Source organism: Marmota flaviventris, chromosome 1, assembly GCF_047511675.1.
Source record: "Marmota flaviventris isolate mMarFla1 chromosome 1, mMarFla1.hap1, whole genome shotgun sequence".
NCBI classification, from domain to species: Eukaryota; Metazoa; Chordata; class Mammalia; order Rodentia; family Sciuridae; genus Marmota; species Marmota flaviventris.
In genome coordinates, this window is record NC_092498.1 from 192,370,014 (window position 1) to 192,389,995 (window position 19,982).

Genomic DNA, 19,982 nt, shown 5'->3' on the forward strand with positions numbered 1-19,982 from the left:
TATTGAGATCTCAGGTTGACTTTACAATGAGGTAGACTTGTACAAATATTCTAATTAAAATTTTTTTTTCTTAGTTGTAGTTGGACACAATACCTTTATTTTTTTAAATTTATTTTTACGTGGTGAGGATCGAACCCAGCAACTCACAAGTGAGGGTTGAGCGCTCCACCGCTGAGCCACAACCCCAGCCCCACCTTGTACAAATATTCTACAAAGCAGGTCCAAACACTTCATGTTTCTCGTAAGCATTACTCTGCCAAGCCCTTGTTCTACAAAGAAATAAAGGACGCTGGACGCTGGATTTTGGGAAATGGCTCCACCCAAAGTCTGTGAATGCAGCCCCTGCACACTCACTAAGCAGAGAGCAGACTCAGAAAAGGCTGTTTTGTAAATAAGGCTTGCACACAGGTGGGGCAGTCTGACCTGTGGCAGAACAGGCACAGGATGTGACCCTGTACACGGAGCTGAGTCAACAATAACAACTACTGTTGAAAAAGGAAGAGCAGAGAGAGAAGCGCTGACAGATATGTACACCCGCCTGGTCCTTGCCATCATTTCCTCCTCCTAGCAGTCCCCATAGCATGCCATCAAGTCCTGCAACTCAAAGTGTGGTCAGCAAACGACATCCTCCATGCTGCCAGGACAGTTGTTGGAAATGCAGACTCTCAAGCTCCACCTAGACCTAGCAGACTGAACTTGTTTTTTTTTTTTTTTTGGCGGCACCAGGGATTAAACCCAGTGGCACTCAACCACTAAGCCACATCCCCAGCATGTATGTATGTGTATGTATGTGTGTGTGTGTGTGTGTGTATATATATATATAAATAAAATTTTTTTTTGGTAGTTGTAGATGGACAGCTTGCCTTTATTTTATTTGTTCATTTTTATGTGGTGCTAAGGATTGAACCCAGTGCCTCACACATGCTAGGCAAGTACTCTGCCACTGAGCTACAGTCTCAGTCCCTCCCCAGCCCTTTTTTATATTTTATTTAGAGACAGGGTCTCACTGAGTTGCTTAGGGTCTCGCTAAGTTGCTGAGGTTGGCTTTGAACTCGAGATCCTCCTGCCAAAGCCTCCAGAGCCGCTGGGATTCAGGCGTGCGCCATCATGTCTGGCTGAACTTTGCTTTTCAATCAGATCCCCAAGTAATTGGTGAACACTTGAAAGGTAGAGAAGTTCTGCAGCAGAGCTTTCAAAAAACACACTAGCTCTGGCCCAGCCACTTGGAGGCTGTACCACCAGGGGCAAGTGACATATGTTCCCTGAGCCTCACCGAAAAAGGAGACAACAGGACCATTTATGGGAATTCCCTTGGCCATTCACGTTAGCTGGCATTCCCTTCCACTCCAGCGCAGGGCCTCAGTTTCCACGCACTGTTTCTGGCTGTCACCCACGAATCCAGAGGGATAACACTACAATCCCATCTGGTGCTACACCTTTCCTACAGCGGCACGATACCCTCCCTCTCGACAGCTGAGATGGAGTTGGTATGAGATGACAGTCTCCAAACCTCAACCCTGATTCTTACCAAGGGTCCATTGGGCTCCACTTTCCTCTGAGTTTGGAAATCAGCTGTGACATTGCTGCCTGGAAATAATGAGAGGGAAAAGAAAAGTCAGTCATGGGAATGATAAGAAGTTAAATAACAAATGCCTTGAGCCTGAGGCCCTGCTGAAGTCTGAATGTTGGTATCCCTCCAAAATTCCTAAGTTGGAATCCAATCTCCAGGATAAAGGTGTTAAGAGGTGGGGCCTGTAGGAAATGGCTAAGTCATGAGTGCACCTCATGAATGGGATTTAGGGCCCTTATGAAAGAGGCTCAAGGGAGCACTGCCCCTTCTATCATGTGAGGACACAGTATGAAAGTAAAGCTAGCGTGGTGGTGCACACCTGTAATCCCAATGACTCGGGAAGTTGACGCAGGAGATTCTCAAGTTCAAGGCCAAACTTGGAAACTTAGGGAGACCCTATCTCAAAGTAGTTTCAAAAGGGGCTGAAGATATAGCTCAGAGGTAGATCACTCATCTAGCAATCCCTAGTACCACACACACACACGCAAAAGTGACATCACTGAAGCAGAGACTGGATCCTCACTAGACACTGAATCAGCTGGCACCTTGATCTTGCACTTCCAGTTTCCAGAACTATGAGCAATAAATCACTATTGTTGATAAATGACCTAGTCTAAGGAATTTTGTTATAACAGCCCAAACTGATGGAGACAGGCCCCCTGCCCTTCTCCACACCCTCATGGGCCTGGAACACTCTCCAAACTGGCTTTAGGCTGGACTCCGATCATCCATTAAAAGGTATGTGGGGGCCAGAGAACATTGCTTCTTCGCCGAGCAGGTCCTGTGGTCTCCCTTGACCACTTGCCTTAGGCCTTCCCTTCACAAACCTGCTCTCCCCAGGCTTCCACACAGGTCATGGGTGTTTCTCTCTTCCCATGGGCAGCTGGTCGACCTTAGATGTTCCCTAAGGGATGGGCCTGCCCTGAAGACACTTCCTTGGAAGCCTCCTCAGCACCACACATATAAAAGTACCACAAATACTTGCCAGCTAATTAATAAGTCACGGGGCAGGAGGGATGTGGGTGCTCTTGCTGTGTTTCTCCCCAAACAATGAAGCACACCCTGAATCCTCATGTGCACATTGTCAGCCATTCTGAACCACCTGCTCTCAATTTTTCTTTGTGAAATATCCCAGTAGGATGCCTAAGCGTTGTCTCCTGTGTCTTCTACATTTCTTCCTCCTCTAAAGAGGATTTCTCCAGAGAGGTAACAGGCTGCCTCACGTCTGGCAAAGAGTGACAATGTCCAGTGTCCACACCAACAGGAGCAGGTGCCAGCCCGCCTGACACTTTGTGATCCACAGAAGGTATCCCACCCAGTGTGGAGGCGAGACCTGTGAGACCCTTCAATAACTGCTTGCTCTCAGCGGGGCCTTTGGTGCTGAGCAAGAAAGAACAGAACCTCGCTCGCTGTATTTCTCACTGTGGAGCATGAGGTGACATTCAGATCTTTCAGCACTGTCCTCAGGAGCCTCCTCCTAAGATCCAGCCACCACCATCACGGGTCAGTACCCTTTCTCCCACACAAGTGAACGGAGCTGGCATAAGTCAGGCTGGGGGCCACCTGTCCCAGCACCCTCACTTTGCAGTGGCCTGTTCTTCAGCCCCCATGGGAACAATCAGTCACTTCACTGACAAATCCTGCTTATAACAGACTCATAACACTCTTCAATTTGTTCCTTCTGACAGAAAAATACTGTGCTTTTTTCATGACTGTGATGGGCGGGCGGGGTGCCAATGTGGGAGGAGACCAGCATGCCTCTTCCTCTTCAGCTCTTTGTAGATGAGTTAGTTACTCCGTCACCAAATGCTCTGAGCAATAGACCACGTTTCTAGAAATACTCAGTTGACTTAAGGTCCATTCTTTTCATCTCCTTTTTGGTAACATAGAAGAAACTCTTTAAACATACAATTTCAGTCAAACTCCCACCACTTCAGACTCCTGTGGGTCCCTCTCAAGGGAGGACAACCATTAGATATGCCATGTGTTTGAAGTGGCTTATACCTTAGGGGAAGAGCAGCAGGGTTTTCATGCTTTTTGCAGAGTTGGTCTTTTTTTTTTTTTTGGTAACTTTTTATCTTAAAATAATCTCAGTCTTATAAAAATTGGAAAAATAGTACAAAGAACACTTATGTTCTCTTCACTAAGATTTGCCAATTGTTGGCATGTTACCACATTTACTGATCAGTTTCTCCTTCTATATAATATATACATAATTTTTTTTTGAGCCATTGTGTGAGAATAAGTTACAGACAGGATGGCCCTTTGTCCCTAAATATTTCGATGTGTGTTCCCTAAGCCATAAGGGGCATTTTTTTTTTCTTGGTACTAGAGATTGAACCCAGGGGTGCTTTACCACTGAGCTACATCCCCAGCCCTTTTTTATTTTGAGATAGGGTCTAAGTTGCTCAGGGAATTGCTAAGTTGCTGAGGCTGGCTTTGAACTTGTAATCCTCCTGCCTCAACATCCCAAGCCACTGGGATGACAGGCAATGTACCACCACACCCGGTAACAAGGGCGTTCTCTAAAAGCACAATACCATTATAAAAATCAGAACATTAACAATCACAGTACTATAATCTACAAACTTTACTCAAAATTGTAACTGACTTAGTAATATCCTGTGTGGTGGGAGGTGGGGTGGAATCCAATCTAGGATCCTGTTCAGAATGACATGCTACATTTATCGGTTATGTCCTTTATGACAGCTGCTCTCAGTCTAAATGAAGACTCCCTGACATTTCTTAAAGCCAGAAGCCTCCTAGTCACACTACCCACCCATTCAGAAATTTCATTGGCTAAACCTCTGCAGCTTACACATGAGTCTGCCAAGACACTTTTTGAAGCATCTGGCAGACACCTCTGGGCCTCACAGCTCAGAGTCATGAGTTATGTAGAAAGATAACAGAAGTGTCGCAAAGTTCCTGCACAGAAGGGCTGACAGGCCTTCGACACCAGCCAGTGGCCGACTTTAAATTGTGCTCAGACTACAACACAGCGCAAGTCTGACAAGGTGGGGGGGACAGGGGAAGTAGATGAGGGCAGCAGAGCCTGCTCCAGACAGAGCTTTCCAGGGTAGGACATCTCACAGTTGTAACTGCTCGCCTGCATCCTGACCCCACTCCAGGGTCTAGCTCTATAAGTGTTGAAAATGAAGCTAGCCTGGAAACTCTTGTCCTACGGGCTTAAATAAGTCAATCCTCTGCAACGGAGGGGTGCGATTATTCTTTTACTTTCTACTTAATGCTACAGTTGATCTTAAATGTCCACCAGAGGCCCTTGTGTTAAAATGCTTGGTTCTCAGCCTGATGCTTTGGGAGGTGGTGGAACCTTTAAGAGGTGGAGCCTACTGGGAGATTTTAGGTCATTGGGGGTACTGCTCTTAAAGACAATGTGGGGCCCTGGTCTTTTGTTCTTTCTCTTTAGATTCGCAGCCATAAAGTGAACAGAATTTCTCTACCATGTACTCCCACCATGACATACTACACTGCCACAGGCCTAAAAACAATAGGACCAGCTGAACGTGGGCTGAAACCTCTAAAACCGTAAGCCAAAATAAACTTTTCCTCTTTTTAAGTTTAATCTCCAGTGTTTTGTTACAGTAACAGAAAGCTGACAAGCACACTTGATAAGGGAAAACTTGAGAAAACTCATTCAATCTTCCCATGCCATATAAAATAGCTGCTGCCCATACTAACCGAGTAAAGAGCTGATTTTAAGCTATGTTTTCTGTTTTTACAAACACCAACCTGTTCCAAAGTCCACTGTGGCATAGAGGCCCTGCAGGGTTCCGCACTTCAGGAAGCTTTTTTGAGCTCCATCAGTGGTGAACAGAAGCACATTGTCACCCAGATAGTGGCGGAAGCGCTTCTGCAGGAAACGCATGTAGTTAAAATCACAAGCAAAGTAGGAGCCATATTCATTTTCAACCTGCAAATTTAAAAAGAAGGAAAAATTAGGAGATGCCAATATAGCCACTCTAATGCAAGCTTTGGTTTAGGGAATATATCTAAGCACCTGCCAAGATGGCATGGCTTAATGACTATCAGAAAAATGTCCTTTCCTCAGTTGTCAAACCGACTTTTCCAAAAAGCCATTCAGCATACAAAGCAAAGCTATTTTCTACTAACCCTCCTCTACTACTTACATAAAAAAATACCAAAACAGCAAATTGGTTTATGAATTGTAGTGGTATTGTCTCATAGAATAGGTACTTTAAGCATTACACAGAAATGCCTTCCAGTGGTAGAAATATTGGGCAATGGAGAAAAATGAAAAAAAATTTTAAAAGATCTGCTAATTCAATGATCCATAGATAACCATTGTAAGCATTTTAGAATTTTGCCTTCTAGATTTATAAACACAACACAAATGTCTTCTTTCCTCAAAACTGGAGAAAGTTTTTGAATAGGATAAAGTTTTAGGAAGGACCAATGCTGGCTATAGATGCCCCATCGTTTATCCCATATCCTCAGATTGAACTTCGAGGGTGTTCCGGTTTTGTGCTTCATTACCAGTACTTGGTTTGTGCTCAATAACTTCAGTGGTTCTAAACCAGGGGCACTTCTGCCCTCTTCCGGGGAGACATTTGACAATGTCTGGAAACATTTTGGGTTGTCACAACAGGGAAGTGGGTGGTGCTAGTGGCATCCAGTAGCTAATGGCTCAACACCTTCCAGGGCACAGAGGAGTCTCACAACACAGCATTATCAGGTGCAAAATGGAGATATTGCTGAAGCATGTATTCCCAGTGAGGAAGAGAGCATCCCCACCCAGGGAGTGAAAATTGATTCTTATGAGACTAAAGAAATGTTATTCACCGGGTGCGGTGGCACATGCCTGTAATCCTAGCAGCTCAGGAGGCTGAAGCAGGAGGATGGACAATTCAAAGCCAGCCTCAGTAATCTAGCAAGGCCCTAAGTAATTCAGTGAGACCCTGTCTCAAAATACAAAAAAGAGAGCTGGAATGAAGCGCTTCTGAGTCCAATGCCAAGTACAAAAAAAAAAAAAATCGTATTCTCTTTACACAGATGTACTTATAGTACATGAACAGATATATAATATCCCAGGTATTAAAATTTCTTGTGGAGGACCAATAAGAAAAAAAAATGTCTAAAAAGGTTCTTTATGGGCAATGGAAAAAAATAAGGTTAAAAAACCTGGCTCTTGAGCTATAAGATGAATGGATTTCATGTTGAGTGAAAAATGCCCAACAATGAAAAATCCATATTAGGGGCTGGGGCTCAGTGGCAGAGCACTTGCCCAGCATGTGTAAGGCACTGGGTTTGATCCTCAGCACCATATAAAAATAAATAAATAAAGGTGTTGTGTCCATATACCACTAAAAATATTTTTAAAAAATCCATACCGGGGGCTGGGGATGTGGCTCAAGTGGTAACGCACTCGCCTGGCATGTGCGGGGTGCTGGGTTCGATCCTCAGCACCACATAAAAATAAAGATGTTGTGTCCACCGAAAACTGAAAAAATAAATACTAAATTTTTTTTCTCTCTTTTTTTAAAAAAAAAATCCATACTGGACAATCTCCCTTACAGAAAGGTCAAAACCAGACAATTAAGTTTGAGTACACACATAGGTGATAAAAGTATATAAAGAAAAGGTAGATACTGACGGCATCAAAGCCAGGGCAGTTGGGAGGGGAAGAGCACCTGGGGAGCTGTTGGGTGCTGCTAGGTGCTGTTTCCCATCCTTGGCTGGTGGTTATGGGGGTGCCCACATTATGATACTGCACATTTATGTATGTATGTTGCATTCCATAACTTATGAAAGTTCAGAAAAACTATCCAACCCCAAAATTTCAACCTGCACAAAAATACAGAACAGATCTTTATCCAGCCCTTTTTGTTTTATCAGTATTATTTTTGTAGTTTTAGATGGACAATATGCCTTTATTTTTTAATACAGTCCTAAAGATCAGACCCAGTGCCTTACATGCGCTACACTAAGCTATAGCCCAAGTTCTCTCCCCGCCAATTTTTTTTTTTTTTTTTTAAGACAGGGTCTTGCTAAGTTATAAGGCTGGCCTCAAATTTTCCATCCTCCTGCCTCAGTCTCCCAAGTCGCTGGGCTGGGATTCAGGCATGTGCCACTGCATCCAGTGAAAACATTGCTTTTAAACATAAGCACGAGAAACCGAGTGAGTCCCCAGAGGAGAGGTATCCAGCCTGAGGGTAGCTAGACGAGTTAGTTAAGGAAGCGTCCCTGCAGGTGCTATGGAAGGAAAAGCATCTAGCTGGGGAACTGGAAAGGATTCCAAACCACCAGTAGCCTGATGAGGCCCAGGGCAGAGTTGGAGAGCCATGAAGATGAACTAAATGCTGTTATTGTAGTTTGGATTTAAAACAACCCTCCAAAGCCCAGAAGTTAAAGGCTTGGTCACCAGCTTATGATACCAGTGGGAGAAGTTAGGTCATTGAGGCATGCCCTTGGAGGAGATGCTGGACCCCTGACCCCTTCCTCTCTCTTGTGCTTTCTTGCTACCAGGAGGCATAGAGGCCACCTCTACTAGGTGCTCCCACCTTGAGATTCTGTGCCACCACAGGCTCAAAGCAACAGGATCAAGGACCCATGAACTAAATGAAACCTCTGAAACTATGAGTCAAAGTAATCCTTTCCTCCTTATAAGCTGACTTTCTCAGGTACTCTGTTCATTTTGATAGAAACCTGGCTAATGAAGCCACCATCATTATCAGCACAGTCCCCCTCCTGAATGGTTTCATGCAGGACCATTTTCTCAGAGAGGAGCCCTCTGGCAAGACATTCCTATTATGAGTTCAAGAAGCAAAACAGACTCCAGCAAGCATGCCCAATACCAAGATCTTTGCTGGTCAAAAAGCCATCTCGAAGGAGGAGGTATTTGGAGGAGAAAAATCTTTTTGAAATAATCGAGCCCAGTATTAAGAGAAGCTTTGCAAATACTGGCAAGTTTCTTTGTTCCTTATTTTCTGTCTTTCCGCTCTTTTAATAAGAGTTATTGAAGTGACTATGTCTGTCTCCCTTTATGATTAGGCTGCTACTCAAATGACTGGCTCCCTTTAGGATTTAGAAGTTCACAGCTAAATTTAAGGGTCAGCTCTAGCAATTAAGTCGGCTTAGAGCTTCTTCATGTATGTTCTCAGCTGTATAGCTACCAATGTTGGTTTTCTTCCCCCAAAATCTCACTTTTTCAAGTCTTATTCAATTATTACCATTGCATTATGTATCTTAAAAGAAAGAGATTTGTAGTAAATGCAAATACATGATTTTTTGCGGGGGAGGTCCTGGGTACTGAAACCAGGGACTCCTACATGTTAAGCACCATGCTCTACTAGTGAGCTGTACCCCAAATTCCTGGGTAGTTTTTTTTGGGTGGGGAGAGGTAGAGAGAGACAGAGGGGGATGGAGGGAAATGGGGAGGGAGAAGTACATTTGCAAAACAGCATAGGGTCATGGTTAGAGGCCCAATTGTCCACATGCAAATCTGAGCTCTACCACTTCCTATCCATGGGACTCCACCTGCAAAATGTCCTCATTTGTAAGAGATTGACAGTGCCTATCTCACCAGGTTGTTAGGAGGAAAGTCAATGCATGATGTTGTAGTACCTGGCATCTACGAAGTGCTTGAAAAGCTAGCAAGTAAGACCTTACTGGAGCTCTATACTGTTGCCAGTTAGAGAAAAATAAACAGAGGCATGGGAAGGCTGGGGTGAGGGCAGGGGAAATACAAATGGAAAAGGGGTTGCAAGACCCACAGAAAAAGTCAGAGATTCAAAGGAATGCTGCTTTTTCTAGAGCAGTGGTCAGCAAACTTTTTCAATAAAGGGCAGAGGGTAAATAATTTAGGCTTTGGGACTATATAGGTTTCCTCAACTACTTAGCTCTGCTAATGTAGTTCCAAAGCAGCCCTAAGCGTGGCCATGTTCCAATATACTCTGGTAAGAACAGGTGGCAGGTAAGTTTTGGCCCATGGGCCATAGTTTGCAGGTCTTCTTTCTACAGTGATTAGGAATTAGTAATATTCATCCAGTATTACACACAAAGACTTCTAAAGTTGTTGCTCTTTAAAAATAATAGGCATAAACAGGCCCGTGACGTCATGATGGATACCTCATTAACTGTATGAGGTCCAAGTTTCAGGTAAAACTCCTAAATTATTTTCACCTTGAATGTTTTCGGTAGGTGTTTATCTTTGGCTTGTTTTGGGTACAAACTGAGATGAACATCTATGTGTGCCAACCACCCCGGTGGCACTGGCTTTGCTAATCCCTCCAGAAGAGGAACATTTGCAGATCTGGATGAATCATAAGGGCACATCAAGGCTGAATCATAAGGGCAAGCCTGGTTTTCTGCATCTGGAAAACACCAGCAGTAAAGACCCCACATGACCTCAGCAGGAAGGAAGCATTCCAAACTACCTCATTTTGACCTTAACTACTGCAAAGCTTCCAGGGCCTCCTCAAAACTCCCTGGGAACGCAGAGGAAGCACCAACCTTGTGAAGTGAGTAAATCCATTCTTTTCTACCTCTTGACCTGAAGAAACTTTTACTCACAGAAACAACAATCCTTCAGGTCTTTCCTATCCAACCTATCCACCTCTAGTCAGTTCTAGAACCATCTTGTGGGTCTGGGATATGTTCATAAACTCATGTGACCTCATGGCTGCCAGGCCGACACATGCAGAGTTGAGGAGACTAGAAAAACAACTGTTCAGAGATGAAACAGGATGAACTGCCACATGTTCTTCCCAGCAGGAGGCACTAACCAAAGGATCTGAGAGTCCTCCTGAAGCCAAGTCAGTCAAGTAGAACAGCTTTTGGATAGAGGGAGACAGGCACCAGCCTCAAGACATTAAGTGGAGCCAGGCATGGTGGTGCACGCTTATGATCCCAGTGACTTGGGAGGCTCAGGCAGAAGGATCACAAGCTTGAGGCCAGCCTCAGCAACTTTGCAAGGCTCTGTCTCAAAAAAATTAAAAGTGCTTGGGGATTATAGCTTAGTGGTAAAGGGCCTTGGGCTCAATCCTTGATTTAAAAAAGAAAAAAAATTAAAAAAAAAAAAAAAAAGATACAAGTGGGGCAACCATGAAAGGTGATTCACAAAGAACTTCTATTGATATGAAAAAATGCTTTTGACGTAAGAATGAAGTGGGAAAAGCCACACAGGAAGTTGGTCATACAGCATCAACTTACTCTGTAAAAAGAAAAAAAAAAAAAAGTGTGTGTGTGTGTGTGGCGGGGGGGAGATTATGGTAAAATATTCATATCCAAGGAAATTCCCAAAAATGTGAAGTGCTTTTCTTCTGTTCCTGAGGTTTGAGGGACAGTTGTCTTTGCTCTTTCTGGTATTCTTCTGTACTTGTCAATTTAGTAACCAAGGGGCAAAAATGATGGTGGAGTGGAGGAGGGGAATTCAAGCAGGTAGAGATGAGGGGGAAAGAAGGGCAGAGTCACCTGACCAGATCTAGGGTCAAATTAAAGTCATCTGAGGTCACTGGGATGGACACAAGGAACAATATGTCCCCAAGACAGTCAACTTTGCTTTCTTCTGCAGAGTTAGTACTTGATTCCATTTTGGGGGGCATTTCCATAACCAAAGGGTGCAGAAATGGAAAGTGATTCAAGGAGAAGCAGAGACTGAAAAATGGTAGCAGCTAAAAGGAGGGTTTTCACCTGAGACGAGGGAAAAAGGAAGAAAACCCAGCTGTGCAGAGCAAAGTAAGTCTGAAACTTGATCAACCTATCTCCACACAGGAAGATGCCGCTCTCTCTCGGCTTAACCAGTACAGACTCCAGATGAATAAAAGATAAGGGGCATCCTGGGGCTACGTGCACACTGCTCTGTGAATAGCCACCTGGCCTGCACAAGAGGACATCTCCTTCCCCTGTGCATTTGGCCTAGTGGCCACCTGACCCGCTCAGCCCTCTCAATACCTCATTCCACCTTCAACTGAGGGACAAGAGAGAGCATGCTCCCTCCTCACAATAACCAGTCCCTACAACCTGTCCACAGCACCATTTGTCGAAAAGAAGTCTGGTCCACACTCCCTTAGGGATTGCCACACTGCATTCCTTTGATGTTCCAAGATGCAGTTTTACATCACCTTATTCATTTCAATAAAAACAACCCTTGTAAATGGCCAACAAATGTGGTCTGACATCTCACCTAAGTGATTTCGCAAACACCAAAAATTGTTCCAGGTCAAGTGTCCCAATTTTTCATATGGAAAATATGTGCCACAGGATGGATCCCACAGTGTTCTTAGTGTTTGCAGAACTAAGAACACAAGGAAGGAGAGTGGGATCAGGAAGCTGGAGAGAAAACACAATGGCCCCTATCACACTCTCTTTTTATTCCAGGAATAACTGATGGCCTTCACAAGGCAGACTCCAAAGCATTTCAGTTCCTGCAATATTCCTGCATCCAGAAGATATAGCAAGAGAGAAAGAGACAGGCTAGGAGATCAGCAGAAATAGGGTGCAATCTGGATTCTGCCACCAGCAGGGTGACCTTGGCTGACTCAACCTTTCTGAACTTGTTCATTTCAAAGACGGTGACTAGAAGAACCGCACAGCATTTTTTAGGGCATCCAGCACAGAGCACAGGCATTAAAAAACGGTAATGTGAGAGCCAGGCATGACCATGTATGTGCCTGTAGTCCTGGCTACTTGGGAGGCTGAGGCAGGAGGATCACTTGAGCCCAGGAGATCAGGGCCACCTGAGCAACAGAGAGAGACTTATTCTTTTTTTTTTGGGGGGGGGGGGCGGAAATGCCAATGCCTTCCCCCAATGCAGATAAAGTAACTATCATCTGTGGCATTACCCCTCAGAATAACAGAATGCTGAGGCTCATGTCTGCATCAGTCCTATCACTGATATAATGCAGATGGATGAAGACCTGCCCCGACCCTGCCTCCATACTCAGTTCCACGGTTACCTGCACTGTTATAATCGGCCCTCCATTCTGATAGAGCAGAGGTCTCATCTTGGGTAGAAGGACTCCCAACCATTTATCCACAGCCGCCAGGTAATCTGGACAACAAGAGAGGTTTAACACATCACACAGTGGTTGGTTAGAAGAGACGCTGATAAGGCCTTATTATAGCACCGATCAGGATATAACAAGACCAAATCGGGCCATGTTCCCGCCTCAATCACAGTAAGGCTTTTTTTCTTTTTAAAATAAAATTATATAATTAAATTTAAAATAAATTATATATTTACATTGTCAAAAGGAGATTATAAAAGCCCACACTTTGAAAATGTGTCACAGGGGCTGGGGTTGGTAGCTCAGTGGTAGAGCACTCTCCTAGCATGTGTGAGGTACTGACTGGGTTCGATCCTCAGCACCCCATAAAAAGTAAAGGTACAGTGTCCATCTACAATGAAAACTATTTTTTTTTAAATGTGTCATGAAGATCAATGAGAAATACATGTGGAAATTAATGATACATTAAGAGTGCAAAACAGAGGAGTGAGCCAGGCATGGTGGCCCATGCCTGTAATCTCAACTACTCAAGAGGCTGAGGCAGGAGGATTTCAAGTTTGAGGCCAGCTTGGGCAACTCAGTGAGACACCCTGCCTCAAAATAAAATTTAAAAAATAGCTGGGGAGGTAGTTGCCTAGCATCTGCAAGGTTCCGAGTTTGATTCTCAGTACCACAAACAACAAAAAAGACACAGAAGAGTGATACAGTAAGAGGAAAACACATATACAACATAATATTCTAGCCTTTTATACACTAGACTTAGTCAATTTTAGCTCTGGTTATAACGTGTCCCTTACCAACAACATCTCGGTCACCTCCACCATCCCCAGGAGAAATCAGTCTTCTGAAATTAAATGCAGCCACATGGGCTCTTCTGACTATTCAGAGCTTATAGCTAAAATAATATCTTATAGGTTAAAAAGAAAAAAAGCTCTCATTCACATCTCTCTCTGTAAAAGACAACACTGTAGCTACCAACCAATCTAGCAACACCACCCCAGAAACTCTGTCTGCCATTTTGATTAGGTTGGTGCAATCAGTGGCTGTGTCACATACAAAGCATGTAGGAAGAGAAAACACTGGAGTCAGCTGGTCAACCCCAAACAGGGCTCAATGTCAATTCTAAGAGTTACCAGTAAGATCTGGTTGAGTTGTCCAAGAGAGTAATATTTTTTTTTTTTGTACTGGGGATTGAACCCAGGGGTTCTTAACCACTGGGCCACATCCCCAGCCCCCCCTTTTTTGGGGGGTATTTTATTTAGAGACAGGGTCTCACTGAGCTTCTAAGTGTCTTGCTAAGTTGCTGAGGCTGGCTTTGAACTCACAATCTTCCTGCCTCAGCCTCCCGAATCACTGGGATTACAGGCGTGCACTACCACGCCGGGCCAAGAAAGTTTTATTCACTATGTGTTCAATGTCTGATGTAGGACAGTGAACGGCAATTAATAGACTAAATTTCAGAAGTATTTGTGCAGAAGTAGCTCAGACTTCAAGACACTTGACCCTTTCAATATCAATTATCTATCGTTCATAAATTCTCTCAAAATGTCTCTCCCCAACTTACCTGGGTCAGAAGAGCGAAGAACAATAGATTCTTTCTCTAATAACCAAGCAGGTAATCCTCCCTAGAATAGGGAACAAAAAAAGTATTTCATGAAAGGAACTTAGAGGAGAAAAAAATTACTATTAGAAGACATGGAAAAGAAATGCTTCAGGGAGAAGGAATAAGCTGTATTTTTTGGTTTATAATCTTTCAGGGAAAATGGAACATAGTAAAATTATTATCATTCTGTTTTAATGCACGTGTTGAGAATCAAGGCTCTATTTTATACAATTATTCCACTTAACATCACAGCTACTCTCTGAGGTAGACAAAGCAGATACCACTAGCTACTTCTGACAGATGAGAAAACCGAATTATGTGATTGAACCACCAAAAGAACTCAGGCTCTGACCCTGACCTGTTCCTTTCCTTCTATAGTAACAGATCCCTGTGCTGGGTATAGTCACAGGCTCCGGGTAATCCGGAATTACAATCTTATTTAAACTGCTTCAATTCACTTTGCCCAGACCTGCTGCCCGCCAGCCTCCCAGGCAGGCAGAGCCCAGTCTAGCCACACTCACCATGTCCCACTCTGCACAGATGTAGGGCCCAGGCCTCAGGATGACAAGCAGTCCCAGCTCATGAGCCAGCTGAATGAAATATTGCACATCATGGTCCTCAGAAAACCGGTACTGTCCTGGCTGGGGCTCATGAAAGTTCCAGGGCACATACCTGCCAAGACACACACAGCCTGTCCCTGGACAGTTGGCAGTCACGGAGGAGGAGGGGTAGGAGAAGGGGGCATTCTTGGGACAAGAGAGGGAAGGGAAGAGGCCTGATTAGGGAAGAGTTTTCATAGCAGCGACCCAAGCCAATCAGACTTAGTGGGTACATTTGTAAGTTCCTGACCCACAAAGAAGGTCCATTCCCACGTAATGCTTGACTTCAAATATATGTGAGTGGTAACACAGGAACTTGAAAGTTTATTGAAATCCAGGGCCTTGGGCATGTTAAGCGTAGGCTCTACCACTGGGCTATACCCAACGGCCCCCATCAAAACGATCTTTACCAAAAAAAATGTATCAAGAAAAAAAAAAAAACCTTTCAACACAGTATAAGTTTTAAAAAGTAAAATATAAAAAAATAATTACATGAACACTTATTCTAGAAAAATTGTATACAACTGTGTAAGGCCTGGAAAATAAAAATATTTGACTAATATTTTAAGAGGTACCTTTACTTGGTAAAAAAATAAATAAACTTTAAGTAGGCAAACCTCCAACACCTACATCTGGACAAAAGATTTGGTCAGGAATTGCATGAGAAGGAATAAAATAACCAAAACAACTCTCAGTTCCCTGGCTACCTACAGCCTGGGATACACAGTTAAATGTGAAACCACTCAGTCCCTTTATAAAAGTCTCTTTGATGACAGTAGCTTATGTCCTTTTCCTACAACCCCATGATTTCTGAGTTCCCTGGGACAGATAGCCTTGGTCTGGTCCACCAGAACTCAGTGCAGAAAGTATTAACAGATGAACCTGGGTTCACTCTACTAATGGCCTTAGACCCAGAAATAATGAGTGGGACTCTCCCTAACCATCTCCTCAACCATCTAAAGGTTTCCTCACCGCTCATCTTTGAAAAGTTATCTGCAATCCACATCAGCACTGCAAAACCCAGAGTGGCCAGCCACCCCAACTTTCTTCCCAATTAGTCACCAGGCAACATCAGAAGAGATGGGGTAATTCTATAGTCTGACCTTATACAATTACTCCAGCAGAATCAAGAAGACAAACTGGCTTCAGGACTCTACCTTAGCCCAAGTTCACTCTGCTAAGAGCTCAGAGAAGCCTTGGCTGCCTACACACACTCATGTTGAAATCCTAGCTGGACCTCTGACCAAAGCTATGACAGTGGGCAAATTTCAGTTTTACCAGACATAAATGGGAACAGTAATGCCTACCTCAGAGAAAGGGATCACTTGGGTCAAGTGCCCCGTACCTGGTAAGTGCCCACTGTTACTTACTTTTGCCTTTTTAAAAAATTATTATTTACATGTGACAGCGGAATGCATTACAATTCTTATTACACATATAGAGCACAATTTTTCATATCTCTGGTTGTATACATAGTATATTCACATCAATTCGTGTCTTCATTACCTTTGCCTTTTTAAGCTGATATTTATTTTACAACTTCAGGTGACACAGTTCAAGGTTGGAAGAAGTGCTTAGTTATCTGAAGAGCCAGGCGAGCTCATGATAAGCCCCCCCCAGGAGGCCACACTATACTATTTGCCATTTCTGAGCAGTGCAATAGCTGCTCTGGGAAATGCAGTAGCACCTTCTCCAGGTGTGGGTGGTTCAGTCTCAGGTGAGAGCCAAGCGCCTTCCTACTTACGTCTGGATGGCATTCAGCCCAGCCATCTTCATCTTCAACAGCCGGTCCTTCCAGTAGAAGCGCGGCACTCGGAAGTAGTGAATGCTTCCTGAGATGTAGCGAAATGGCTTGCCATCCTTGAGGAAGCGGTCCTTCTGGTAGTCGATCTCAAATGTCCTCTTGGTGACATTCTGCAGAGCAAGAACAGGACATTAAAGAATCTCCATTTTCTGCATTTCAGAAGCAGATGCTTTGACAGCGGCAGGTGATTCCCTGTCTATTTAGTTTACATAATGTGCTGACGGAGTTCATGCTTGGTTTCTGGGCTGTCAAACAAACCCCAGCCAAGCCAGGCCCACCGTGTGTGCCCTCAGGGAACAGAAGTCTTTAAGGAAGATGCACACACAGGATTCTACAGGGCTCAGATCCCAGACGCCAGCCCTGATCAGATACGCGTGACTGGGATTATGTGTCACTGTGCTGTTCAAAGGACTTAGGAACAGATCATGCACACATTTGTGGCTACAATCTAAGTACTTGAATGAACTCAACATTAGTGTCACTGGGATCACTAAGACCTGGGTTAGATCCCCAGCACCACAAAGGCATCAGGAGAAATTTTAAGTGTAAAGTACAGGGTAAATAGCAAAGGATTTCAAGTTTGCATCCCTAAAGCCCCACTGTAGCTGTTGCACGGAGACCCAGAGTTACCTGGGAAAGTTTCCTCTAACCCTACAACTCATCTACAATTATCCAGGGTACCACTAGAGGAACTTTAAAGGTAATATTTTTCAAATTGTCTGCTGCAATCCAATTTGCGAGCAATAAACTCAACTTGGATGTTGGATCAGCACCTTTTCAAAATGAGTAGAAAAGTATCAGAATATATCGCACACAGCAAAGTAGGTTACTGGATGAAAAGTTTGTCACCTATACACATGTGGAACTACAATCGTATGTATGTCTCCACTGGGTTGCATTGTAAGATTGTGTTTATAGCTACAACAGACTTTTTTTTTTTCAGCTACCTCAGGAGCTAAACGTGCCAGGATTTGAAAGAAAAGGCCTCAAAAGGGGCTGTCGGGGAGAGTGGAACACTGCACTCTGGTGGCTAGAAAAGGACTGCAACATACAGCAGGTACCCACAGAACCCGGGTTGTTAAGAATCCACCTAACGGGTGTCCACTATTGGTAAGATTCCTTGTGCATCTTTAGGCTTTCAAAGGTCACAATACCAGCTTTAATTATAGTAGCACAGTCTGGGGTAGCTGTGAGGGTTGTCCTTGAAGGCATATCTAGAAGAAATTGTGAGAGTTCCAGTCCCAGATCCTACCTGGACTGAACTCCAACTGGGGAGGTAGTTAGTGTCCAAGGACTCAGAGCAGAATGAATCGGAGATAATGGAAAGCTTCACTGGGTGTGGATTACATCTCAATGAAGCAAAAACAAAATAAACTAATGGTTTTTAGCCAGGCTTAGTGGCACAGGCCTGTGATCCCAGTGAGCTGGGAGGCTGTGACAGGAGGATTGCAAGTTTAAGGACAGCCTCAGTAACTTAGCAAGACCCTGTCTCAAAATAAAAACTCAGGGAAGGGGAGGCTGGGGTTGTAGCTCAGTGGTAGAGTGCTGTCTCACACGTGAGGCAGGGTTTGATTCTCAGCACCACATAAAAATAATAAAAAAACTTATTTATTTAATTGAAAACTGGAGATGTTGCTCAGCATTAAATTGACCCTGGGTGGGCTGGGGATGTGGCTCAAGCGGTAGTGCGCTCGCCTGGCATGCGTGTGGCCCGGGTTCGATCCTCAGCACCACATACAAAGATGTTGTGTCCGCCGAAAACTAAAAAATAAATATTAAAAAAATAAATAAATAAATTGACCCTGGGTTCCATCCCCAGCAAAAAGAAAAAAAAGTGTTGTTTTTTTTTTAAAGGCAAGTGTCAATTTAATATCACTGTTCTCTTTGTAAATAAAGCTTTAATTTTCATTCAAAGGCAAGATTTCCTAAAAATACAAAAATATAAAGAATTTCTTACAGCATGTGACTCAATAGATCATTTTGAAAACATGCTCATCCTACGTGTGTAACTATCAAATAAGGGTTTTCCACAAGTTCTAGGAATCCAGCTTAGTGTCAAAATTGTCCCAAGCTCAAGGCTGTGGGTACAGTTCCCAAGTGACATGGCTCCTCCACTGCCGAGCCACGTGGCCAGCCCCACTAACCGCCCCTAAAGCAGCGGTAGAGCTACAGAGTGGTGACCAGGTCTGGCTGGAGTGCAGGCAAGCGCGGGCCACCTCAGGCTAGGGCATGCTGACCTGTACTGTGGTGGCAGCCAGTCCTGGGCCTGTACCTGTCCCCTACAGGGTACATCCCAGAATCCCCCAGAGCAATCACCATCCCACGACCTCAACGGCCCCTTCCCTAGAGACCTGGGAAAACAGAAGAGGCACAGACCTAAATGGGATTACAGGGCTGACCAATAGCACTGGCACTTTTCCAAAGCCTGATTAGCATAATTTATATCAATAGCCAAACCCTGATGGGTATAAATTTGTACCAATCACATTGGCCCAAGTGCTATATAACCCCTAGGCAGGCACACACTCAAATGGAAACCCCTCTAGGGTCCCCTCTGCCCTACAGGAGTTCTGTTTCTTATTCACACTTGAATAAATCCTATCTTACACTCACTCATCCTCGTCTGTAGATTTCATTCTTTGAATTCACAAGAATCCAGAAAGAAGAAACTGGTGGTGAGCTGCTTGGATCAGCTACAACACTGGAGGGCATAGCTCACCATTAAGAGCTGCAACACATTTACAGATTTCAGAGGCTGGCTGTTATGCAGACCTCATCTACCAGCAATGGTGGGGAAACTCAGGTTTCACCAGAACCACATTTAAAAATCGAAAAAATGATTGCATGGATGTTAAGGACTGTAAGTTTATAATAGAGGGAAAACATCAATAGTCACATTAGGAGATTGCTAAAGCCCCCAATTATTATTCTGAAAAGTTATACAAAGAAAGAGCCTCCCTTTCACGTAAACACTATTTTAGGTTAACCAAAACCTTGACAATGGATAATTCTTCACAGAATTTCAGCTAAGAACGGCAGAAGGAATAAAAGAATGTGAAAATACTCTTAACATTTAGTAAAATGAATTTAAGCTAGACCCTGACAGTCTTGAGTTGTTACTGCCATGACTGCCCCAAGTAGCCCCAGCCATTTTTCTTTAGCTTCTCTGCATGCTATAAACACAAAATCATTAGAGTGGTAGGTGGCCCCTAGCTCTGTGAGTGCCGTGAATGTGCCCAATATTCTTGATATTAGCTTCAGATAAACCAGGTACATTAGGGCTTGGATGAAGTCACTTTTGACCTGACCATTTTATACCCTCCTCCTCCTGACCCAAATCACAGGATGCATTGGACTTACTGCCACCCAGGACCATGATTCTGTTAGTCTCCGACAAATTGCACTTTGTACAATCTTGGAT

The 19,982-nt window shown here is 43.9% G+C and overlaps 1 protein-coding gene across 1 annotated transcript in view; it reads right to left on the reverse strand.

The window, feature by feature from the left end:
- Glb1 (galactosidase beta 1) overlaps window positions 1-19,982 on the reverse strand; it is a 92,368-nt gene that overhangs the window by 51,146 nt on the left and 21,240 nt on the right. Inside the window, exons 2-7 of the mRNA XM_027932161.3 lie at window positions 16,502-16,671; window positions 14,680-14,830; window positions 14,120-14,180; window positions 12,505-12,599; window positions 5,321-5,501; window positions 1,529-1,587 (exon numbers count right to left, since the gene is read on the reverse strand). Coding sequence (XP_027787962.3) covers window positions 1,529-1,587; window positions 5,321-5,501; window positions 12,505-12,599; window positions 14,120-14,180; window positions 14,680-14,830; window positions 16,502-16,671 — 717 coding nt within the window. The remainder of the gene's footprint in view (window positions 1-1,528; window positions 1,588-5,320; window positions 5,502-12,504; window positions 12,600-14,119; window positions 14,181-14,679; window positions 14,831-16,501; window positions 16,672-19,982) is intronic.